The following is a 25,531-nucleotide window of genomic DNA, read 5'->3' as shown; positions in this document are numbered from 1 at the left end:
TAAACAAAAGATGGTTGTTATTGCCACACCAACTTTTACTAATGCCACACCAATTTCTATGTAAATCACCAAAGATTTGTACACAGTTGGTGAGGTGTTAGTAAAAGTTGGTGTGGCAATAGAAATTCTATAAATAAAATCAAACTTTTATGGGTCTAAAACATCTAAAATTTGGCACACCTAGATCAAATTCAAACATGTATGGATGAATCCTCTACCCATTAATGTAAATCAAAGATATAGAGAGAAACATGCATCCTCATTCATTCCTTGTTGCACTTCCACCCACAAGATATCTCTTTCAGAACACACCTTAATCTCCTCTGCAAACACACCAAACTAAATAAATAAATAATAGAGCTTCTATTGCCACACCAATTCATATGTAAATCACCAAGAGTGAATCTCCATTTCGTGCTCAGAATATGACAAAATTATGAGTCCGGTACATGGGTCATTTTAATTCCCAAAACATGTTTTTCCAATGAATTTGCCACTTTTATAATCAACAAATCCGCTTATAAAATACCAACAATTTTGCCACATCAGTGATCTCATTGGTAATTTATTGGCGAATTCGTTGATTATAAAGGAATTAACACACATTTGGGGTGGCATTAGCAAATGTTGGTGTGGCAATAGAACATCTCTAAAATTAAAATTGAAACTCAGAGAATAATCTCTTAAAACATAAAATCAAGTAAAAGGTGGTGTAGTAAACTAATATATGAATCTTACACAGAAATGGTGAGAATTCTTTCTCTGGGTTCTACTCTTCCTATTGCCATTGATCTCTCCCAGTAAAGATGATCTCTCTTCTACTTTCTTCTCCTTTTCCGATGTGATTTGACCAAATTTCCATCGCTTTCTCGCCAAACTCAAGATCCTCATGAACGACACCCGAAATTTCAACCGAGATGGTTTCCAGCTCCACTGATATTCCAAGCTCTATCATCAAATCTAAAACATAGAAAAAATGCCTATTCAAAAAATATTATATTGCCACACCAATTTTTCTATATAAATACACCAATTCAGAAAATTACATATGACACACCAAATAAGGATATCAAAGGTCTTAATCACTCTATATCATAAACCAAATTGAAGAGCTTGTTTGAAGAACCAGATGACGACAACGAAAGGGAAAGTGGGTTGATCATATAAACGATATTAACTTTCATTATTTGGTGTGTTATAACAAAAAGTTGGTGTGACAATATAAACTCTCCATCTTAAGAATTGGTGATCTTACCTTAATTTTGGGTCTTAAATTCTTTCTAGGCCATTTGGCTTCATGTGAATCATGCCTAAGGTCTCGAGCATAGGTGAGGAGCTCTGCCTTTCGATCGTAACCATTTAACTTCAAATTGGAATGTTTGGAGGAACACAATTTTTGCTTATTATTTCTTCGGCCTAGATCGAAGTTTTTACGTTGCCCACGTGTATTTGATTCGATATAGACGGTGATGATCACGCCATTCTTGCCGGGCCCATCACTCTTCTTCTCCTTCTTCTCTTCTTTCATGTTCTACATGTATATTGGGCTAAGCTTTTGCACAAAGACAGTTTTTCTTTATAAGATTTTTTTTTTTTTCACTTAAGATGGCAAGAATGTGTATGATGGAAGGAAAAAAAGAGTTTTAGTTGTAACAACTAAGTCTGTTTCCGCATCTCTCCCCCTAGAATAGAAGAATTTTTTATTTCATCCTTCATTAATATAAAATATTATAGGTCCCTCTCTGATTCAATAATATTAGAGTTGGCTTCTTCTATCTTTTTTTTACTTTTAACATATTCTATAAGAGATGATAGAATTGATGGAGCAGCAGAGAACCAATGGATCGGATCAGACCCAAAATTTAATTTGTCCTGATCCGGTAACTTTGGATATGGATTGTGGATTTGGGTTTCGAGTAGTATCTGGTTTGATAATCTACCAAATCGGGTCTGGATCAATCATGTCCCAATACAACCGGAAAAAAATTATGTAAATTATATTACATGATTTGTTTAAATGTATTAAATTTATTTAAATTTTGTATATCAGATCTATTTGATCCGACCCTGACCTGGGATTGGATCGTCGCATTTAGACCCGAAAAGAAACTGAATCTGACAAGGGTCCGATCCATCTGCATGGATTGATCTCAAATCGCCACTGGTCTGAATTATATTAGAAAACCCAAATAAGAATAAATTAAATTCTTAACAGCTGTAGAATTATGCCTCTAGAGGCAATTAGATCTATATTTTCACTAATTGCTAGGGTTCCCAAAAATGATTATATGTTACCATATATATCATTATATATTATACATTAATTGGTAGGACATGAACCACATCAAGGAAATCTAAACCAAGTTAATTTACTGGATAATTATAGTACCCAATGTCATTGAACGATTTAATTTTATTAAATTGTGCCATTTATATTCGAAACGGATAAATGGGCCAGTGATCTTGAAAGAAGGGTGAGTATTGTTTATCAAAATCCACATTAAAAAATTTCTCAGAATTATAAAAATACCATTACACCTATTTTAACTAAAATATCCTTTTTCTATTAGAGAGGTCTAGAAAAACTCAAATCTTTCCCCTCCAATTACTATATACTCTTTTATACCTAGTTTTTTTTCTCTAAGAACCTGACTATCCATTCTCCTAAAAAATACTATAAGGTACCGTAATTCATAAAATTTTGGACTCAAAACACGTTTTTTTTTTTTTTTTTTTTTTGAGTCGTCCAGTAGTGGCCTCAAGATTGTACCTCATATCGCACATCCTGACATGAAAGTGTGCAGGAACCATAGATGCTTTTTGCCTCGCATCTTAATGAAAAGCATCTATGGTTCCTACACACTTTCACGTCAGGGTGTGCGATATGAGATACAATCTTTAGGTCACTTCAGCATTATTACATCCAAAACCTTTAATGTTTCAAAATATTTCAGTCTAAGTTTCTCTCAACTGAAACATTGCATCAAAATGAGATTCTAAACCTTGGTTAAGAGCTGTGCAAAAGAAAACCGTGGAGCAAGGTTTTGATTTGATTGAAAGGGTAGTTTTATGTAGCCTGAACTACAAAATTGATTTTTTCTTTTCTTTTCTAAATAGTCTCACAAAAACATGCCTGATAAATAAGAAAGAAAAAGAAAAGATTACTTGTTTCTGGGCATCTCAAAGAGGTCAAGGAAGAAGGGGTATCGTGCCAAAGTTGGGTTCTTTTCATGGAGATTGGTAGTGAGGCTTCATAGCATAGCTTTCAATAAAAGAGAACAAGGGGGGATTTAAAATACTACTCATTACTCTTCAAACTGTTTTGAGGCTTTTTCACATCAAATGACACAAATAAGACTAAAATTTTCAATTTGGCTATACACATGGTAGCAAGTTAGCAACAACTGCCATTTTACACCACATAAACTAGACAATCCAAACTTCTCTATTCACAGTCGGACATTTCAGTGTATTTACTATGTTCAAACAGCTTTAAAACTGATTTGCCCAATTTTTATTTTCTGAAGTATAAAATTCAACAGAGCCGAAAAGGCAAAAGGCAGCTAGTCAAGGAGGTAGAGATGATATAAAGGAGGTAGAGACCGAAAAAATAGAAACATCGTAAACCATACAACATGAACCAACTACGACTATCTATCTCACAAACCAACTCCACACCTAAAAAGAAATATTTACTCCATAATTGATTACCATGCCTTTTTGAACAATTTACTTTACATTCACCATTCAGAATGTATGATCATGCCTCAATTCCTTGTGCCTCCGAATAGTACTAACAAGACTAGAGGCACAGTTTAAAAGATTCTGAGATAAATCAATATTTTTATTTCCATTTAACATCGAAACATATTGTATCATTTAGTTTCACTCTTTGTTTCCCAAGAAATTGAACAGGAGGAAGTATTACCTCTTCGAGGTGGTCGATGGGTGCCTAAAAGAGTATGATGTCATCAAATTGCTACTGCTCTTGATCTCAGCAATTAATTAGTATTGAAGCTTGAGAAGTCAGGGAGGACTGGAATTGAACAAGAGGCTTCCACCAATGATAAAGCCTGTGTAAATAAAAGAATGAGAAATACATAAGAGAGTAAAACATGCCGCTCTACACACTTTTTGTCTTTCAATCAACGATCGAATTGGCGTCGTGGAGGTTGATAGAAAGTAGAGCTAACATTATCGCCTCCAACACTTAAACCTTCTGAACAAAAACTTCTGCTCTCATTTTCTACACTTCCTAAACCTACATTATATACTCCACTTCTTGAGTTTTTTGCCCTGAATCCAAACCCATTCCTTCTCCGAACCCATGGAGGAGGACACTTCACATTATTCCAATTCTGCTGCCTGAACTGCCTCCTCCCCATACTACCCGATGTACACCTCATTCTCTCGACCATATGTTGGTTGTTAGCTCTAGAAGGTGACCCATCTGGTGGCCTTGACCCTGATGTGCTTGGATCCCCTTCATGGGATGAAGGACAGCGGCTGTCCCGTTGCACCTCTTCTCTACGTCCGTTCGTCATCATAGCAGATGATGATGGCGGGCCGTTACTTTTGTTGCGTGGAAATGGAGGTAAAGGCGGAAAAGGATGGAAAGGTATGGCAGGTGCGACACACCAACCGTCCACTGTTTCTTCATGGGGAGTCCCCAACTGTTCCACAAAGGATAATGGAATTCCATACGAGACGGGCAAGTGAGAAAGGTACCTCCCTTGAAGACACCCTGTAACGACTTCAGAAGCATCACTTCTATGGTGGTTTTGTTGTGAGGGAAGATTAACCGTAATAGTCGCCAAAGTATCAGATGGAACAGGAGGGCTGTTGAGCAGAGATGGAAACCCGGGAGGTGCATCTTCGTGGATGCACTGCATTACATCAACGCTAGAACCATTTTCAGCTTGCTGAGAAGGAGTGCTATCACAGCCATTGCAAATCTTTTCTTCCTCATCGATCTTAGGCTGTTGTGTATTGGGGTCCAGTTTATGTCTCATCTTTTTGTCCTCCATGAGCTCCGGTGATAGTTGATCTGGGTTCTCAGTAGGTTGATCCCACCGGCTTTTACGCTTGCGTGTCTTTGCTCCATTTGTTGCACAACCAGCCAAGGAAGATCGAGGACTGCCCTGTTGGTTATCAGTGTCGAGCGGAGTTGCTCCAAGCACTGCTTGACGAACACAGTCAATAGCTTCTGTGGACCTTGCACCCTGATCATGCCATCGTTTATATGACGTTGAAGACCAATTGGAGTCCGGGCCACTTGGCACTTCCAACTTAATATCATCCCTGTCTGAGTAGCTAATTCTTCTAAAGGCTCGAGGAATCCATTTGTCTCGGAAATTCCGTGCAATTTGGTGGACCTGTTAAGCATAAATTTTGAAACTAAAATCATCATACTTAATACAAACTTGAGGTTCCTGATCAGTGGTGACTTAGAATAAAACAAATGAATCATTAAAACCGATCTTATACAAGTTGCAGAACAATCAACAAATATCATTGCCTTGTTGTAAAATATTTATCATAGAAAAAAGAATAAACCAGTGATCTAAATCCAGAAATAAAATGTAGAGACGCGTAAAGCCAGAAAAGAACCATAACAGTTGAACATCTGAAATGTTCCCCACCTTTAATGTGTAGTAAGTCTCGTGCTCAGGCAAGAAGAATCAAGACAATACAAAATCACAAATTCAAATGTCTTGCTAGAGGTAATAACCATCCCCAGATAAATAATGTCTACATATAGAATATATCCATTATTATAAAAGCAAGTGCAACCTCTCTCTCATGAAAGACTAGGCTTTGCAGCTTTCACAGGATTTACTACACTATTTCTATCTGAGATGCCAAAGATAAAACAGTTCCGCATAGACTATAAACTTACATCTAAAAGAGATCAAATTAAAGGCTAGGCTTCGCAGCCTTCACAGGATTTATTCAGAAAGTTATAGATACCAAATGGTGATATTCATGGCTGAGCTGCTGATACTATTAGTTTTTAAGTCTGAATGACTTGACTTCTTAGCTTTTCAATATTTATGAGCATGAGCAGCAACTTAGCATATTTCATTATATGAAAAGTTAACAGTGATCATTTAAATGATAAAATAAAAAATTAAATCCAGAAATTATAACTGTAAGGTGTTAACCAACCAACTACTCCAAAAGACCAATCTGTTGGAGAGGGGGAGAACCATGAATATAAGAAGGTCACGGGCTTAACCAGGGTATGACACACCTGGGGCTTAACTGGGGTATGAGACAATCGAGAGTGGACGGAAAATATACACTCAACAGTCAACACTCACCCTCACCCATAAGGGTGGAAAGAATAGAACCTGTGACCTATACAAACCTAGAGCTCTGATACCATGTTAACCAACCAACTACTCCAAAAGACCGATCTGCTAGAGAGGAGAAATATGAATATAAGAGGGTCACAGAACTTAACTGGGGTATGATACACCCGAGAGTGGAGGAAAATATACACTCAACATAAGGCAAGCCAGTTAATATGTGCCTACTTCCTGGTGAAGGACTTGTAATTATTATAGTTATTACAAAACACACACACAACAGGCGAAGGAAGATCATATGTGAATCACTAAGGCGGGATCCATGTCACATTCCCCCTTGCCAGAACTTAAAGAGGACTGAAAACACTGATGAAAACAGCAGGTTTATTTCTTTTGTTATTGTTGTTGATAAGAATGTTGAACCATCTTCTTATATTTAAAAGGATGAAGAGTAATACACTCCTAGTTAAACTAAAGGTCAACTGTACAAGGTTTAATATGCAACCTGACATGTCTAGGAGGATGTTTGAGATTAAAACAAGATATGCATATTTTCACACCAAGGAATATACTATTTAGGAAATAAACATGTCCAGAACAAGCAGGAAGATGGAGGACAAGCCAAGTTCCACAAGGATTGATTTAAATGTTCATTAAAGTCAGGTAATGCACATGCACAAGAAGACCGATTTGAACAGAATAAGGTCATACTAGCATTGTTAACGGGAAGAGACATTAATATGTCAACATTTCAAAATGGACTGCAAAATAAAGATAGCAAATACAAAACAGATAAATGTAAAACCACAGACAGGATTTCAAGAGGGAAATTACACAGCATAAGATAGTACCTGTACGTCATTATGCCACGTCAATTTAAGTATTGACTCCTTAAAGCTGCACAACACAAATGGAATATCAAAACCAAGTGAAGAAACTAAAAAAATAAGTATGTGAGACGACAAGGTAATAACTACAATTTGCATATATGAGAGGAGAGAGAGGGGGGGGGGGGGAGGGGGTACAATGATACTATTACTTCTTTTTCTGTTTTTTTTACAAGCAAAAGAGATTTCATTACAAGTAAGTATAGTGAAGCATCGGTTTATAAACCACTTTTGATGGGGTTAGAAGTTTGGGAATGGGCTGATTTTTTGTGAGGATGATCTCCTCACAAAAAAATCAGCCCATTCCAAAACTTTTAGCCCATATAAGATAAAACTTTTGCTGTTGAACCTGACCCATATATATGTGTGTGTGTGTGTGTGTGTGTGTGTGTGTGTGTGTGGCATTCGGAGGCCCTAAAGTCAGCCAAACATTGATGAGGATGATCTCCTCATCATAGACATCATCCTCACAAAATTCCGAAACTTCTAACCCATATATTGAAAAAAAAAAAAAAAATATATATATATATATATACATGGGTGGCGTTCGGAGGCCCTAAAGTGAACCAAACATTGTGCCAAACATTTTTTCAATGTATGGGTTAGAAGTTTCAGAATGAGCTGTTTTTTTGTGAGGATGATGTCTATGATGAGGAGATCATCCTCACCAAAAATCAGCCCATTCCAAAACTTCTAACCCCATCAAAAGTGGTTTACAAAAATCGGACAGTCCACAATTCTTCAACTTGTAAACTAGCTATACAAGACCACTCATGGTTGTTTTGTGAAAGGCTTGCCAATAAGTTAATTAACCTGTCTTAGTTTGGACAATAACTGGTACCACAAAATTGTAAACAACTAAGAAGACAGACATGATATTATAATCGTCAGAATGAACTCATAAAAACAATCATATTATTAAAATCTACTACCTCCATTAAAACATTTCATACTGCTATCAGTCAAGCAAGAAGCAGTGGATAAATAAAATAAATAAGTATTAAATTAGGCTGTAGTGTAACCTCTCTATTCCAGCACAGGGAGGATCACTGTTAATGTGTTCTAATGTAAGGATTTCGCCCAGTGCAAGAAACTCTAACACCTGTGAAAGGAAAAGTTAAAAAGTAAGCTGACTGACAAATGCCAACATTTTTCACACTAACAAAACAAGAACATCAGCAACTACAGCAAGACCAACAAAATTTCCACAAAGATGCATGGAAAAAGCATAAACCTAAACATTTATTGGAATATCTATGAAAATCATTAAGAGGAAGGTATAAACCAGTGAAGCCATTAGAAACTTTAAACAAGTTCATACATAAATGCAATGAACTTAGCGGCACTCGACACTTTTTTTTTGGATAGATAAATGCAATTTGTATTAAGAAAAAAACAGAGAAATAAAAAACAACAAATAAACTAGTAAACAAACCGTACACTAATTCAAACTACAAACCCAATCCCACCTCCCCATAAAATCTTCAAAGAAGATGCCTACACCACAAGTATAGAAAGCCCTTAATAGAAACCAGGAATTCATCTAGAGAAGCCTCTAAACCGTCAAACACTCATCGATTCCATTCTTTCCAAACTCCCCAACAAACCACAAACAGAATAATGGACCACAAGATACGTTTTGCCCCTGCGAAGGAACCTCCCAAACTAGACACTCTATTTTCTGAAATAGGGCAATAGACACTCATGTCATACGAATCGAATATGACTCGAAAAAGCCATTCTCTTTCTAGACCCTTTGTGAGATCAATTATATATTTTTTTTTAATAAGCAAAACAGAATTCAATAATAAAGGTGGTTCAGGCCGGAGGGGAACGGCCAAAAGTACAAGAAAACTAGATTGTGAGATACTCCTAAATCTCTCCTTCAACACACACCAACATATTGCAAAGGGAAGCAAAGCCCAAAGACTTTTTTTCCTACCCGTGAAAAAATTATGATTCCAGACTTGGAAAAGGGAAGGGGTTGAGGAAGGCAAAACCCAAGAGATATTAAATAACAACAAAAAATGGGACCAAATTTTAACCGTAAAGGGACAATGAAAAGAATGTGGTCAAGAGATTCCCCATTCGCATAGCAAAGAACGCAGAAATTAGGTGAGATGAAGCCCCACCTAGTTAACTGATCTAGAGTTAGAAGCCTACAATACACCGCTAACCACGTGAAGAAAGAAACCTTGAAGGCACCTTCGTGGCTTCGCCACCCAAATGGAGGTTACAGGAAAGGACCCAAAACCTTGTGGAGATAAGGCGTTCATGCCTTTTTTCAGAATGTTTTGAAGGAACATTTAGGCTTCAACAAAGACCGGAATGAAACATTGATTTCGAAACATCCAATGTTTCAGGTGTATCTCAAAGCATAGAAGTGTGAAGGGATTTTCGAAATGGAGATTGGCAAGAGGCATAGAACTTTGAAGACTCCAAGTACAATAAAAAAAACCAAAACATATAGATCATAATTCATTTTGTATTTAATTTTTTATTTTAGTTCAGATTTTGAAATGCTTACAAGTTACGACACAAATGTTAAATACACTTGTGAACCATTCTACCTAAAATCAATTGGTGTTAAGAGAAGGCATGACTATGTATATAAGAGGGTCACGGGTCACAGGTTGAACTGGGGCATGATACATGAGCACATGACACCCGGGAGTGGAGGCGGATAACACAACACTCAACTCAACAAATACAACCGATTGGTGGTCACAATATGGAGGTGATCCAATTACGAAGGATTCGTATTTAAAGAGCTTGGCCATTCAAATTCTTTCCCTAACGTGTTCTACATCAGGATATGAACGTAATTGAAGCATATAAGAGATCGTATTTCCTAGTTACTACTTACTTTAGTTATTTATTCATTTATTAATTATAATACATTGATTTCTTTAATGATTTGTCTAACATAGTTTTATAAATTGTGTTGTATTAAACAGATTCACACCAAGAAGAGAAATAGTCTTGAGCAGAAAAACTCAACGACTTGGTGTTTGCGCAGTAATAACCAGAAGTTGCACAAAAGATCTAAAGAAGAGGGAGGAGAATTTGGGATCTTACAACCCTCTCTCCACTAAAGCCGAATGCAAATTATTTGTGGCTCACTGATGCAACGGACGAGCCGGTGTTCGAAGGAAAGGACTTGACGGCACTTGGGGAAAGCTCAATTCAAAGAAGGAGGGGAGGACGCTCGAGGCAACAATTATAAGATGAGAACAAGATACAAGAGGAAGATGAAGAATCATTTGAAATAGATGAAGTTTTAGTGAGATTGAATGATGAAGAAAGAGAAGAGGATGAAATGTATGTAGAAGGTGGTGATTCAGATGAATATGGGAATGGAGGTGATGATGATGATGATGAAGGCAACGGTCCTAGTGCATATATTCCGCAACGGATCAAAGGCTGTTGTGCAAAATACCATATTGGAATAGATCATCAGTATTAAATATAGTAATTTGTAACTAATTACTTACATTTAATAAAATTTTGATGTCTTTTTCAAAATTCTTTCATTATTGACTTTTTTTTTTTTAAATATCTATACCTTTTTTTCCTTTAAAAAAAAAAGTAGTGCAATATGCGACTTCTCATATGCCATTTGACAACATTGCTATCTTATCATTCTTCAGAAAACTTATGATCAATGATTCACTGCCACATGGAACAATATGTAACATCTTTATGAGTTATAAAGATTAAAATACTCCAGTATCGAGTATTTGGGCACGTTGGCTAAAAGGTGGTTGATTGGAATAGGATTGTGATGCCTTGATGAGATCAGTGTTGCAAACCAACAAATATTACTCTTTGGTTCATCCTTAACATTGTCCCTGAATCTCATAGTAGGACTCTTCTAGCCAGGCTGTTGGTCCAATTCTATCATGTTATAATATTTTGAATAGATGAGTACCCAAGAAGAATTCAACACTTAACTGTGAAAATGTAAAATTCTGTGCATCCCTTCGTAAGATTATCAACTTTCCTTTTCATTATAATTATAAATTTAAGGCCAAGACATTTTAATGTTTGAACTTATCTTGGTTGAAAAAATGATTAAACTTTTACCATGTTTCCTATGAATTCAAGCCCATGTTCGATTACTAAAAAGATCCTCACTACCACATGAATCAATCTTGACACCAAGTGGAGTAAACATTTTTCCAGTTTCAACAAACCATGATTACAAGCATGTTGTACCACGTTCATGAAGCTTTAACTACTCATGACATTACCAGACTAATGTCATCAACAAATATCAAGGAATCAATTCGTCTCAACACATTAGGGACAACATAATACCATGATTCCAAAAGAGGTGCAACCAAAACAAAATATCATATTCACAATAAACTGACCTTAAGAAGCTTCCGAATAATAGGAGTTTTGTTAAAGTTTCTGCGGTTCTGCTTCATTATGTTATGTAGCATTTGCAGACCTACAAATCCAAGAATTAATCACTTCTCCACGATACTATGCATGCAGCCACACTAAAAGAAATTTTTCATGAAAATAAAGTTGTCAGCACAGAATAATAGAGAAGCAAAACTACCATTTTTGTTAATTATATCAACCAAAACCATTCGTGATTTTGTCTTCAAGAGTGCATCAAGAATTATTGAAAGATCTCTTGTGCTGCAAGCAAAGGAAAGAACAAAATTGTCAATGGAATCCATCAAACATTTTACAACCAAGAATTTGATTGATGAGTAAATGGGACTGTTGCATGAGGAAGAACTAGTAGTGAAATCTATAGAGACCTTTGGACTGCCTCGCCATTAGCGTTATCTCCTGAAGCTGCAGTGACAAGCAAAAGCTTCAAGTAGCCTTTAGTGGCATCCTGTCCACAAACAAGATGCATTTGAAACAAGGTTACATCATATGTGCACCACACACACAGAAATAACATGGGGTTCTTGATTGTTCTGGGGAAAAACCTCTAAGCATAGGCATATCGTCAATTCAAGAAGGTCAAAATGGTAAGAAAAATCTCAAAACAGTTGCAAGAATTCAGAAGAACACGGGATGGAAGCATGTTAATTGAATCCAAAGAGGAAAGAGTAATGAACCAAAATTAAAAGCAAGGAATATAGATGATAAGTCAGAGAAAATAAAATATATAACAAAAATGTGCTACGTAATTTATAGCCACGATAGGAAAAAAATCCAAACCCAAAGCTAAATAGCTAATGACCACCCAAATCTCAAAAACAATTAGCCTTATCATACATAAATGGATACTGCTTACCTTCCGTCTGCTAATACCCCCATCAACATCTAGCAACTCATTTAGTTTATCTTCAACTGCAAGTATCAAGGGGAACAGATGAGTGAGATGGTAACCATACACGACAACCTAGTCCACCAGTACAAGAAAAAAATTCTTACCTCCTTCAAGACGACTACCTGCAGCGCCTTCTAACATCTTTTTGGGTTTGTTGGCCAGAACTTGAGGTTTGTTGGCAACCACAGAGTGAGAAATACTCTTACCCTTTTTAATTGAACTAGAGTAACGAGATGATTTCATGAGAGGGCGTGCTTTTGAAATGTTTGGCTTATCTTCAACTGTATCAGATGTGCTTTTGCTTTTAGCTGCAACAGAATGGGATACAGATTTGCCCATATTGCTTGCAATTGGGGAAGAAGTCTCTAGTGATTGAATAGTGGGTAAGGTTTTGTTCAAGGTATCTTCCTTCTGTAAAGAAATCTCTAATGGCTGAACAGAAAATGATGATTTGTTCATAACATCTTCTGTTTGTAAAGACATTTCTGGTGATTGAATAGCAGATACAGATTTTCCCATGGTGCCTTCCATTGGTAAAGAAATCTCTAACGGTTGAACAAAAGATAAAGATCTGCTCATGCTGTCTTCATTTTCTGAAAAAATTTCCTGTGCAGTGGCAGATGGAGATTTGATCGTTGTATCAGTAGTTTGTAAGAATATCTCTGCGTGTTGAAGTGATGCACCATCAGTTGATCCAGTATTAGAAATCATCTTGTCCATGCACTCTTCATTATCATCATCTTCATGGACCATTACTGGTTCAGGATATTCTTCATCTGAATCACCTTGGACAACTACTTCAGTATTCAAAGGATCACCACCAATATAGCCTCGGCACTCAGAAGAACCACAAACACATTTTTTTGCAGCAGCCCCAAACACCCGTACATAGTTGTAATCGAATGTTACCTCTTCACCCTTCAATAACAAATATCCCCAACAATAGCATATGAATAATGAAACATTATCCACATAAGGAAAAGAGAAGACTGAATGATATATTAACGATAGGAGGAAAAGAAATCAGAAGAATTAGACAATTAGAACATAATAAGAAAAGGTTAAGAAAAGCTGCAGATGTCAATAATGGGATCTACTTAACACTCAACTGTTCTCTCAAAATAAGAGAGAATGTCAGTCGTCGTGCTTATGCTAACAAACCCACAGAACACAGAATCAAATCAAACTTACCTAGATGTGGGCGGCCCATACTTAATGGTGGTCCAGCACTCAAGAAGACAACCGGCCAGCATATCAATTAAGTGCTCGTGGCAGACCAGGTTGCCTACCAACCCTTGGCCAACCTAAAGACCAAGCACAGTTGGTCAAGCTTGGCATGGAGGGTTGCTTAGCAACTCTTCGCCGACTAAGTCCACTAAAGAGTTCGTTCAACCTGGCGACCCAGTATCCTTGGCTGAGCTGATTGACCTAATGTCTACTACCTTGAAAGGGTAAGACTAGTCTCAGCGTAGCATACACACACAAAGCTCCATTACAGATACAAGTGCGTGCTCTATCGAGAATCACAGTGCCACCCAAGCATGAAACAGCAAAATGGGAGGATTCAAGGTCTCACGTAAGCCATAAATATGTCCATCATCGCTCCGGTGGGAGTCAATATAAATATCCCTTGGGAAACAGGAAAAGAATTTTCGTAGTTTATTTTTGTTCTTCCTTCCAAGCACACCAGGCTGACTTGAGTGTCAAAGTGTGCACCCACCCCCAACACAAGGGCTGCAACTTGGGCAGGCCAAACCCAAACCCGCTGGGTTGAACCCATCCTTGAGTCAGGTCTGGGCATAGCTAGCTTGGGGGGTTCGGTCTTAGGTTCGAGCAAAAAAATGACCAATTCAAATCAGGTTGGTTCAATCATAGGCATCGGATTGCCCAATTTACCCAAACATGAGCCTAATATGGTTATGATTTACAAACACTTTCTTATATCTTTGTCATCAATGCTTTTGTTTACATAATTCTATATTGTCATACAATGATTATATTGCAACTTTAAATGTTTGTCTTGTTAACAGATCACTACACTTCCTTTTGGTCAACGAGCTTAGACCTCTAGGCATGTCAACAAACAAATTGTAGTGGTCATTTGAGTGAGAACCTCAATTTTGGCAGTTTCTTGTCTCTAGCATTTCAAATACGTTAAGAGTAAGACACCAAAATCTTATCTTGTATGATAAAGGGGAGACAACAAAAATCAGGTTGAGGCATTGGCCCTTTTAGAAGGTTTTAAGATACTTCTCTCATTTTTTTACTTTTTCTCATTCTCTATGGGTATGATTTAAGGCTATATTACCTAAAACCTTCAAGATGTATGTCATGCACACATCATATACTTTGCCTTTTAACTAGAAATGCCCTGGTGACCTGGCTATGTCTTTGCCATATCTGGGTTATAAAGAAATAGAGCAACCTACTTTTATTACTAATAATAACCCTTTTTTTTGGATAGGTAAAGAAGTATGAATCCAGGGGGTTTGAACACATCTTGCCACTTAGCTATTGGAAATGTACCCCGTGGAATATTGTGTATATCACTTCAAATTGATGCTATCATTACTTTTGATCATCTCAGTTTGAACCAATTCTGTAAGTGGCGAAATCAGACCATTTTGCCGACCCCAGTATTTGGATAATACATAGATGATGACGATGATGAATTTCATTCAATTCCAATGATCTATGTTAAAATTAGAAAGCAACATATTTCCAGTAAATCAGGCTATTAAACTCAAAAAGAGATTGTTTGAACATAAGCAGTCATGTAAATGAATGATGGGAAATTTGGTATGAAGTAACCCAACATATGTCATCTTGTCATCACTACAGTGGATTCCAGTCAAGGAGCAGAGCCTGGCAAAAATTTACCTTCTTAATATCCCTTAATGCAAACAATCCAATACAAACTTCTCCATTCACCATCCACTGATTCAGCAAAATTAAAAGAGAGTTAAAAAAATGAAGATAAGTAGGCGACAAAAATATGTTAGTGAACTCAAAGGAATAAAGAAAATAACACAAAAATAATGATGCAAATACAAAAGAAGAGAGTTGACTTCATACAAATGGAAAAAATGCCAACAGACCAAGAAGCTTATTTAACTAAAGTATATATGCACACATGATAATAGCAACACACATAATTATCAACCATTTCAGCATTTACAAAAGTTGGAATTCGTTAAAAGAAAAAGAAATTAAGATCATAATAAATTATGTGTGAATGTTCCATGAAAGAAGAAATGGAGTAATTGTGTATGTTTCTCAGAATCATGGCTGTCGGTTTCCGCCGATAGTGTCAATACAATGCCAGATTGTTTCTGCATTCACAGGCCTTAACATCAAATACAGTACTTATGACTTGGAAACATGGCTGCAGGTTTCAGATGATATGGTGAATACAATGCCAGTAACAAGCCATGTGGAAAGTTTAATTGATGTTTAAAATGAGCATGAAGGCTCTACTCTAAATTAAAACACAACCATCAAAATTAAAAAAAGCAAATCAAAATTAAAAAAGCAAATCAAAAGTCAAGTATATGCAAAAAAATTAACTATTTTACTTCTGTTTTCATATTCATGTATTTCAAACTCTTCCATGCATTTCCTAAGTGTGGCAACAGTACAAATATGTAAGCAAAATCGATTATTGAAAAAAGAAATAGAAGAAGTTGATGATGATCCATAGATCCCATTGTCAAAGGGTGTTAAAGGGCTTGAATCACAGAGAAACTTAGGGAGAGGGAAGGATGGTAGTAAGTTCTACGAAAAACCTCCTTAATATCCACGTTGAGTGAGGCCTTTGGTAGAGGAGGTTACGAAACAAAACATTAATATTAATGGGTGTTATCTTAGCAAGCTGGGCCTGGGTGAGATTCAATTAAAAAACTAACTACAGAATAGATAGAACATCATTTGACATTAGCATTCCAACCAAAAAAATTCAACAAATTTTGATGTAAAAAAAAAAAGACTGATCTATACAAAATAGTAACACCACAGAAAAATAAATATAAATATAAATCACCTTTTCTGTGCGGCAATTAGGATCACAACTATGGTTGATGAAACGTCCCAAATTTCCTTTTGCACAAGCATCTATTACCTGCAAGCAACACAAAGATGGTCAAACAAATGAAATTTAAACTGTGGTCCTTCGATTAATATGGCAATGGAACAGAATTTAAAAAGATTGAAATTCAAGTATACGATTTTACTCGAAAACAATATGTTTGCCTAGGAACATATATGCATAAATGTCACTGAGAAACAATATTTTGCATACACATAAGATCACAGGAAGGAAAAGAAAAAAAAACAAAGATCAGCAAGGAAGGAAAAACTTGGTCCTTCTTGGACTGTGTGTGATGAGTGGATGGATTTTGGGAAGGATGAGGACTTCACTACCCAACCCAAACAATAAAACAAATAAATTCCAACTATTTTCATGAAGCTCTATGCAATTATAAACAATTAGTTATCGAAAAAGGAAAAAAATGAGATATCCATAACAAATGAAGTAAAAACAAGCCCAAAGTTCAAGATCCAGGCAGTTCTGGTCTAACATAACATTTAGGGAATCCCAAAGGCCTAACCATGGAAAAACTTTATCATGTCTTTAAAGGCCGATATATGTCAAGCGTAAACTGACTTCCACAACGAGAAATGAATATATTACAATGTCATGGCGACATGATGGTAGACGCTGGGTATGATAGAATATATCAAGATATAATGACCGAAATGTCAACTTTGCTCATATAAAAATTAGCAAACATGGACCGAAATGAGGAAATGTCCACCAAAGCTTGCAAATTCCCTTGTAATCCTTATAAAAGAGGTAAAATACATCAGATGACTTGAGGAAGTGAACTTAATCATAACCAACTTACCCCTTGGATAAATAATATGACTTCAAAGATGCCAAACAGCACCCTTCACATCACATCCATAATCTACCATGTATCACTTTTTTACCTATTAATGACAGAACTTGGTTTTTATTATGGTAGGACATTGTATTGCTACTTTAAGATCTTGCAAGATTAAAGATAGCTTCATTATTAGCCTAAGTAAAATAATTTATGCAGTGTGTGTATTGGACATACAAAAACGTGGTAAAAACCAAATGACAATAGTTTGGTTTGCTCTCAATTCCCATCCATGTTGGAAAATCCAAACCTCAAACCTTTTTTATTCTCAAAGTATTTAACCACCTTAATATGTTTCCCTTATTTGACCACCTTAATATTTTTCCCTCATATTAATGCAAACTTCTTAGATTTAAACACACAAACACCCATTTGATAAAAGGATGGCATCCTGAAGATTTATCACCCTCAATACTCTAATTGTTGCAAGCCCTATGGCAATGATCAGTAGATGTTTAAAGTACACCTAATGTGCTTCAAGCTTCTAACATATTAATGTTAAACGTGGCTTTATAACAAAACGCCGAAAATTTCCTCGACGATGATTTAGGAAAAATCATACCCCGGAACATATATATAAAAGCTGTAATGGAGACCAAATGGCCATACAATCCCAAAATAAAGCAGCACAAAGTAAAATAAGAAAGAGAAAACTTCTAAAACAGTTAACTTTCCAGAAAGCCAAACCTCATTGCCATTCAATGTCATGAAGTAGAAATGCTTTTGACCTCGAGAAGCATACTCTCTCTGTCGTGCGTCATAAGTGTGCAAATCAAGCACCTGGTTGAAACGAAGTTAGAAAATCGCAGACAATAAACCAGTAAAGCCTGGCATTAATCAGCAATTTAAGATGGATAAGAATGAGATTGGGGTGCTAAGGGCCAGGCTGATCTGGTGGATTTTTAGACCTGGTCCACTATGAGCCTGAGAATTGAGCCTGTATTTATACACACATAATGAAAAAAGAAATTTAGGAAGTTACCTCTCCAACATATTCGATTAGAAATTTCCCTTGAGACACATTTTCCAGCACCTGCAGCCCATATCCTTTCTTTCCACAACGGAACCACTTCAACTTCGCATACTTGCGTTTCTGAAACTGCAATCGAACATTTGGACAAAAGCTGTGTCATTTATGTACGGGAAAGATTTCAGAAGTAAAAAAAAAGGTAATGCCCACTACAATACCTGCTGGTTTGAGCAAAGATCCCCACAAGGGCAGGTTCCTCGAACACATTCTATGTTAAGCATCCGGTTCAGACATTCATCTCCGCAGCTCAAATTTCCATTTAGAGGTGACTTGCAGTGGCAAACCATTATCTGATGGGAATGAATAAAATCTAGATGTCAGGAAAACATAGACTTGTACAATCAGAATTCATATAAGCATAGGCAAAATCATATTCTACGCTAAGACAATCAGTGTGAAGGAAACATAATCCGTATAGAATAGCACAGAGTAGGAAATGGTGGTCTTACTCAAGGAATGGTTTCACATATTTAATATAGATGTATTGTCATTAAATTTAAAACATTCATTGAGTTACAAATAGGAATGGCAGTATAGAGAGCACTCCCTGGTAAGAGGGTTCACATCGAAGATGATGGAAGAGATAAAGCACTGTATTCTATTGCGAGAAAGACTTGTTTAGTGGAAGCGGTAGTGAGGGTTCCAGAGGTTTGCATCAAAGATGAGGGAGCAAGTGAGGAACCATTTTCTAATGCGAAACAGAACTATAATGGACCATGATCTGCAGTGATCAGACTCACTTTATCTAGAAGAGAGTATCTCATTCCCCTTTCTCATTTTCTTTTCACAGTGAGAGATGTGCATTGGATGATTTTGAAGTTAGTAGCTAGGGGTCAAATATTTCTTATTTTACAGTTCATTATCGACACAAATGTTTTTTGGGAGCAATTCAGGGGAAGTTCAGATTTTTTAGAGGATTGCTTTGTTTTTATGAAGCAGTCTCACAGTTAAAAATTTATGAAGAAGTAAAGCTTTCAAGGTTGAAGTAGTAGAGAATGTCAAAATCTAGAATAAAATGGTTGTTATGTGCAAATCTGATGGTGAATTCATTAACTGTATCCCTCTTCATTGTAATCAGTGCGAAATTTTTCAATCTGTGCAAAATTTGATGGATCCTTCCATTTTCAACTATTGATCTTTTATCCTACTTAAGAGAGTAGGGATACCAAAGCTTTTTCTTTTAGAGGGAGGTATATATCAAGGGTTCCCTTTTTTGCGACATTATGAAGCACTTGGAACTTAGAAGGAGAGAAATAGATGAGTATTCAAAGGTAATGAGAAGGAGATCCATGAGGTCATCCTAGGCATCAGATCTATTGTGTTCCAAGGATCCAAATAAACTTGGGAATCTGAAGGTTTATTCTTTGAGGATTACATCTTTAAACGGGGATATGATTGTAAGTGGAGCAGGGTAGCATGGTTCTTGCTTGTTCTGTTATTTTTCACTCTCCTTTCGCCCTTTTAGGACCTTCAACCCATACAAGTAGCTGTATTTGAAATTTCAGTTGAAAGGAACAGATATTATGATTTGTACCAAATACAAGTGATTTAATCTGCAGGCCATATTTTAAATTGATTGATCATTTTCCATCCAGTAAGAGTGAATTTACCATGCATCTGGCTACGACATTGTTTTGAGTTCTAATTTAATTAAAAGAATTGATAAAGCAATCAAACATAGAGTACAAGTACAAATTCCAGAAGCCATGCAGACAGTAAGCAGTTCAGACCTCATCAATGGTTTGGCTTTTACGGTTACGGTGGAGAAACAAATTAGACTTAATAAGTTTCCAAGCTGCCCGTTGGGAAACTGCAACCGTAACAAAGAAATGTGTCAAAAGGAAGTTACAAAAGAGTCTACAGGAGTCCAATTTGTACATCGAGCTAAGTCGATCTTAAATACAATTCGTATACCTGCAAACTGCTTGCATTCAAATCCCTTAGAATTCCGATATGCATCAGAAGCATCTTCCTCACAAGAGGCACCTGATATTTCCAACTCCGCATTTATTTCCTCGTTTGTCTTCTCTTGAGGTATCGAACAGTCAGCAAAGGCCTTATCCATGTTTTCCTTGCAAGTCCTTCAAGATGTGAAACAAATAGAACGAAATAAGTAAAACTTTTTTTGTATCAATAACAAGTAGAAGTTTATTAAATCAGAAAATAATGTACGAAAAAGGAAAAGAGAACAAAACATAGACAAATGGATACTACATCAACAGCTGCACCACAACATAAACCTCCTCTACACATGCATTTTGGGCTAAGAAGAAAATTTTATAATCAATCAACCGTGGAACACAAGAACAGCAGATGCTATATGAGAGATCATATACAGATTAGTGTGCTACTATGAGAGAGATGTCACTTTCTTAAGAATATTAAATAAGTAAAATGAGCCCAATGAAGTATATAATTAGCAAAGATCTTAGTGTCCTGTCAAACAAGCCAGTATATCGTGCAGTGAGAAGAGCAAATCCTTCAGAAATGAAAAATAACGGGTCACAAAACAAAAGAAGAACGATAATTCTTAAAGGCCCATTCAGGATGGTAAACCATATAAAGCAAATTATACAAATGAACTCCTTACTAATGATAAAATTCCAAAAAAACAATTGTCTTTCCTCCCATGGGAAATTTCCCTATGGCATTTGTTACTGCCGGCAATAGTCTAGACTTAGGAGAAAATGCAGTCTTCCTAGTTTAACTACTAATACTTTTTTATCAATAAGATTTTCTCACGCGGTATGGTTACCCAGTTGATATAAAATTCAATATTATTGCTTTTGTTGAAGAAAATAAACTTAATGAACCTAGAAAGGACAATAGGGGATTGGGTTTAAAAATAAATAGCAGTTCTAGGCACAGACTGAAACTCTTGAAGAACCACAGAACTGACTAGGACGGCAATCTAGACAATACACACTAATTTCTAAGTCATTCTCATAGTAAAAAAGTTAATGGGCTTACATTAATATAGTTTATTTTGTTTCTTGGTTTAAAAAATTTGTTATTCTATTTTGATTGATCTCTTTGTCCCTCTAGTTATATTCAACAACAAGAAGCATATTGTAAGGAAAAAAATCATGTTTTATGTGATATTTCTTACGTGAATATGCACTTATGAAAGAACATTACATGATAATGGTGATGGAAGTCTTTACCATGTACAGTTTGTTTCCTCTATGGAATCCGCAAGTGCAGCTGATATACACCGCCATTTGTGGCAATCATCACAACGCACCCATGCATTTCGTGGAGGTAAGAACTGCCCCTCCAACCCACTAGATACCATGGAAGACTTAAATATGTCCTCAGATGCAATTTTGTTTTCCATATTGGATTTTCCTAGATCATCGAATATTTCAGGCCCCACAACATTAATTCCTGTAAAATCACAGGCGGTCTTTAGCTTCCCAAAGCACAAAATTATGTCAGATACAGAGCACAAAACAGTGAAACATTAGAACATAATGTACAGGAGACAACACATATAGTTGGCTTAATTCACCTAGTTCTCTCACTTCTGAATGCTCTCTTGTCCCAGAACAGATGTTGACATCCCCAACTGTTGCTAGATGATTTTCTCCATTGTTAACAACCTGGCCCAAACAACCCTTCTCCTTGACTCTGCTCTTATTAGCTGACTTCTGAATGTCTTTCTTCTTCTGCTCATGAACATTCCCTCTCCTGCGTCTTGCTGAATCAGGAGCACGAGACCTCTGCTTGCTTACTTTGACATTGGATTTGGAACTTTTAGGTGGCTTAAGACCAACACTTTTACCCATGTCCACCAAACCCTCAGTAGTTAATGATTCTAACGGTTTGATCTCAGCGTCTTGGCAAGAAAGTTCACCGATTTTGGTAACAGGTTCCACTTTCAACATCTCAATGCTTGAAGGGTTGCCAGAAGCTTTTCCAGGTCTACGTTTAGCCAATTTTCTACTCTTGCTCCGACTTCCTTCACCAGACAACTTTTCTTCTGCAGCAAAGCATCCCGCAGAAGGATATGTGGTTCCTTTAATTTTACCCTTTTTCTTTCCTTTCTTTGAGCTTGTGGACTTCACATTGAATGTTGTAGCCTCGAATGGATCAACTGGTTGGGGGGATGTCAAAAGAGTGTCATGAAGATCTTCATGAACTCTTGCACCAATCCCAACATCTTGAATTAAGTTGATCACTTCTGAATCAGGTGATGTTCCTGGATCCGAGTAACGGGTTCTAACTGCCTCCTCCAATGCATCACCCGACGTGTTACCAACCGACATTTCTTGTGTCACAGAGCTCTCCAAGTCCTTATCTACATGTCGGGAATCTATAACACAAGCACCTAGAGATGTGAACTGTGTGTCATGGACATGTTCCTCCGACTTATGTAATGTGCCATTAGCAAGTTTTGAAATTTCTACACCAATTTGGCAGTCTGGTTCCAGTGCACATTCACTAATAACCGTTGGTGCCAAAGCTGGATCTAACATGTCCGAAAGCACAATCTTCAGACTTCTTTGAGGCCCTTGTCCCTCCATTTTAACCTTCAAACGAATACCACTACTTGAAGCAAAACCTTTCCCTTTAGAGTTGAGTCGACCCCCACCAGCTTGACTCTTTTGCCGTCTTTTACTCCTGTTCCCGCCCTTCCTTTTCCGCGACACATGGCTCTCGAGTTGAACTAACTCATTCTCAGTGAATACCCGTAAGATATTTTCCAATGCTCCCCAGACTGAAGAACGTGCCTGTTTGCAAGGACAGCTTCGTTTCCTTTTAACAATCTTCAAGGAGATTCCAATAGTCCTGTCTGAAGAAAACTTCTTGTTGGCCGTTTGCCTGCATTGCCTTGCAGTCTTTCCCGTCTCTTTCCTCTGGTACACTTTGCTTCGACGAGTACTCCTTCGAGAAGATGAGCACATAATTTCATTTCCTTCATTATCTGGCAGTCCAGTAGAATCAACCACACCATTACAAACCAGAACACCCCCAAGACCATCAATTTCCTTGCCATCCGACGTCAAATTCCTAGAAGAGTTACCAACAACAACACCAGAAGCTATGTTAGGAGTCCCTGCAACTAAATTACAATCGTTTCCTTCTAAATCCGGTGTTTGGGTCTTCGATCCAGTCAACGTCCCAGCTAAAACATCATGTTTCTCATCGGTCAGACCCAGAGAATCGGTACTTGTTTCCTCCAAAAAACCAGCAACATTCTTGGTATCCTTTTGTTCCATCGGTTGGGTGCATTTGCTCGGTGAAGTAGTCAAAGATGACGATACTCCATTGGCACAGTCAGAAGCTATGTTAGGAATCCCTCCAATTGAATTACAATCATTTTCTTCCAAATCTGGTGTTTGGGTCTTCGATCCAGTCAATGTCCCCACTAAACCATCAAGTTTCTCATCAGCCAGCCCAAGAGAGTCAGTACCCATTTCCTCCGAAGAAACGATAACATTCTTGGTATCCTTATGTTCCATCGGTTGGGTGCATTTGCTCGGTGTGGTCAAGGGTGATGATACTTCAATGGCACAGTCAGAAGCTATGTTAGGAGTCCCTCCAATTAAATTACAATTGTTCTCTCCTAAATCTAGTGTTTGGGTCTTCGATCCAATCAATGTCCCAGCCAAAACATCATGTTTCTCATCAGCGGACCCCAGAGAATCAGTACCAGTTTCCTCCAAAAAACCGACAACATTCTTGGTATCACTCTCCTCCTTCGGAGGGGAACATTTGATCGGTGTCATAGTCAAGGATGATGACGATACCACGGGAATTTCTACAGTTTGTGCCAAACACGATTCTTCAATGCTTCCTGAACAGCCTGTTGGATTACCCTTATCGCTAGTAACCCCAAATTCAATACTCGGAAATTGATCCAATACCAAGAAAGCAGTTTTATCGTGCTCATCTTCGTGATGATCCTTGCCAACTAAAGACACTTCATGATCAATGCCTGAGTTCATTGTATCAAAATTCTGAGAGGGAAAGAGCTTCTGTTGATCCGTACTATTAGATGAGAGACAAGTAGTCTCCGAACACGACACCTTTCCAATAAAGAGATGATCAGTAGAATCCCCACTACAATTAGTGTACGAATTTTGTTCAAGACCAACATTTTCACATACCTCACAATCTCTACTCTTATCAGATAAACCAATTTCAGAATTTTCCAATTTTTTTCCCAAATCTCCTTCTACCAGCAACAAACAATCTGAATTCAGCGGTAGTGACGAACCACATAAAGATTCGTCCACCGCATCAGATCGTCCACAAGAACCCATATTTTATGATCTTGAACACATTAAAGCAAGAAAAAAAATGCATAAATTCAAGACAATGTGTCCTCTGAGCATGACCAAACAAGAACCCTACGATCACCAAGTCCTTCGAGATAAGGAGAGAGAATAAAGAGAAGAACAGAAAACCATACCAGACAATTGGCTTCGAAGATAATCGAAAGAAATAGAGAAACCCTAGAATCGTCTCTCTTCCATATCTCTTACAAAAGAGGATCAAATTTGCAAAATCGAAGCCCTAATTCGGACCAATCTGATTACGGGATAATGTAGATAGATAAAATCTAGGGTTACGAAGAGAGAGAGGAATCGCTTGCGTTGGGCGTAAATACCTCTCCAAGCTTAAGTTTGACGGTTTAAAGGCAAAAAGGTTTTCGGTGTGTTAACATTCTCCGAACACAACAAGAAACCCTGATAGATGAAACCCATCCCCAACGTATCATACTTGTGCCACGTGTGCATTAGTAGGACCACATCTGGATCTACGCGCCAAAAAGTGCCATGATTCCAGATTATTATTAGTTAAAAATTTTGGGGCAATTTCATTAACCGTATGAAACCCTATTTTGTTTTTATTTTTCCAATTTAAGAAGAGTGTGCTAGAAAAATGTAGGATTTTGTTGAAGGGGCACAAGGTAAAGTGAAATAAATACACTTTGAAAATTAGAATCAGAGGGTATTTTAGTAAAAAATAATATTTTAAAAGCATTTTCGATACAAAATCCAATTTTCAAAATTTATTTATTGCACTTTAACGTGTGCCGACACACGTCA

At 37.1% G+C, this 25,531-nt stretch overlaps 2 protein-coding genes across 3 annotated transcripts; both read right to left on the bottom strand.

Moving 5' to 3' along the window:
- Positions 1–45: 45 nt before the first annotated feature.
- On the bottom strand, positions 46–1,620 carry LOC147404229 (uncharacterized). 2 transcript variants are annotated; one of them, XR_015177213.1, is made up of 3 exons: positions 1,256–1,620; positions 739–960; positions 46–323 (listed from the first exon to the last, which is right to left on the bottom strand). XR_015177213.1 is itself a non-coding variant. In XM_086437718.1 (3 exons), exons 1-3 carry the CDS (start codon positions 1,526–1,528, stop codon positions 264–266), a joined length of 528 nt encoding a protein of 175 aa, XP_086293844.1. In that variant the 5' UTR covers positions 1,529–1,618; the 3' UTR covers positions 46–263. The 2 variants fall into 2 exon arrangements, 1 of the variants encoding a protein (XP_086293844.1); XM_086437718.1 differs by having other exon boundaries at positions 739–933; positions 1,256–1,618.
- A 2,059-nt stretch (positions 1,621–3,679) lies between these two features.
- Positions 3,680–25,143, bottom strand: EFS (histone-lysine N-methyltransferase). Its single transcript, XM_086440098.1, has 17 exons — positions 21,985–25,143; positions 21,638–21,860; positions 20,388–20,554; positions 20,204–20,283; positions 18,632–18,763; positions 18,426–18,542; positions 18,131–18,223; positions 16,540–16,617; positions 15,381–15,437; positions 12,605–13,418; positions 12,465–12,520; positions 11,977–12,056; positions 11,769–11,851; positions 11,575–11,654; positions 8,221–8,300; positions 7,163–7,208; positions 3,680–5,375 (listed from the first exon to the last, which is right to left on the bottom strand). The coding sequence occupies exons 1-17, from the start codon at positions 24,740–24,742 to the stop codon at positions 4,146–4,148; spliced, it is 6,174 nt and encodes a 2,057-aa protein (XP_086296224.1). The 5' UTR covers positions 24,743–25,143; the 3' UTR covers positions 3,680–4,145.
- Between the last annotated feature and the right edge of the window lie 388 nt (positions 25,144–25,531).

This window comes from Akebia trifoliata, chromosome 4 (genome assembly GCF_017979445.1).
Source record: "Akebia trifoliata isolate Shusen 1 chromosome 4, ASM1797944v1, whole genome shotgun sequence".
Taxonomy (NCBI): Eukaryota; Viridiplantae; Streptophyta; class Magnoliopsida; order Ranunculales; family Lardizabalaceae; genus Akebia; species Akebia trifoliata.
Note: the sequence above shows the minus strand (reverse complement) of the source record. Positions and strands in the feature narration are given on the sequence as shown.

Coding starts and splice junctions, on each gene's coding strand:
- LOC147404229 (XM_086437718.1), bottom strand. CDS start 1,528: ATGAAAGAAGAGAAGAAGGAGAAGAAGAGTGATGGGCCCGGCAAGAAT. Junction 934..1,255: donor ATTTAAGACCCAAAATTAAG/GTAAGATCACCA, acceptor TTGGAATATCAG/TGGAGCTGGAAACCATCTCG. Junction 324..738: donor AGAATTCTCACCATTTCTGT/GTAAGATTCATA, acceptor GTGTGTTTGCAG/AGGAGATTAAGGTGTGTTCT.
- EFS (XM_086440098.1), bottom strand. CDS start 24,742: ATGGGTTCTTGTGGACGATCTGATGCGGTGGACGAATCTTTATGTGGT. Junction 8,301..11,574: donor TTATTCGGAAGCTTCTTAAG/GTCAGTTTATTG, acceptor TTCCTTTCACAG/GTGTTAGAGTTTCTTGCACT. Junction 5,376..7,162: donor CGTGGCATAATGACGTACAG/GTACTATCTTAT, acceptor TATGCTTAACAG/GTCCACCAAATTGCACGGAA.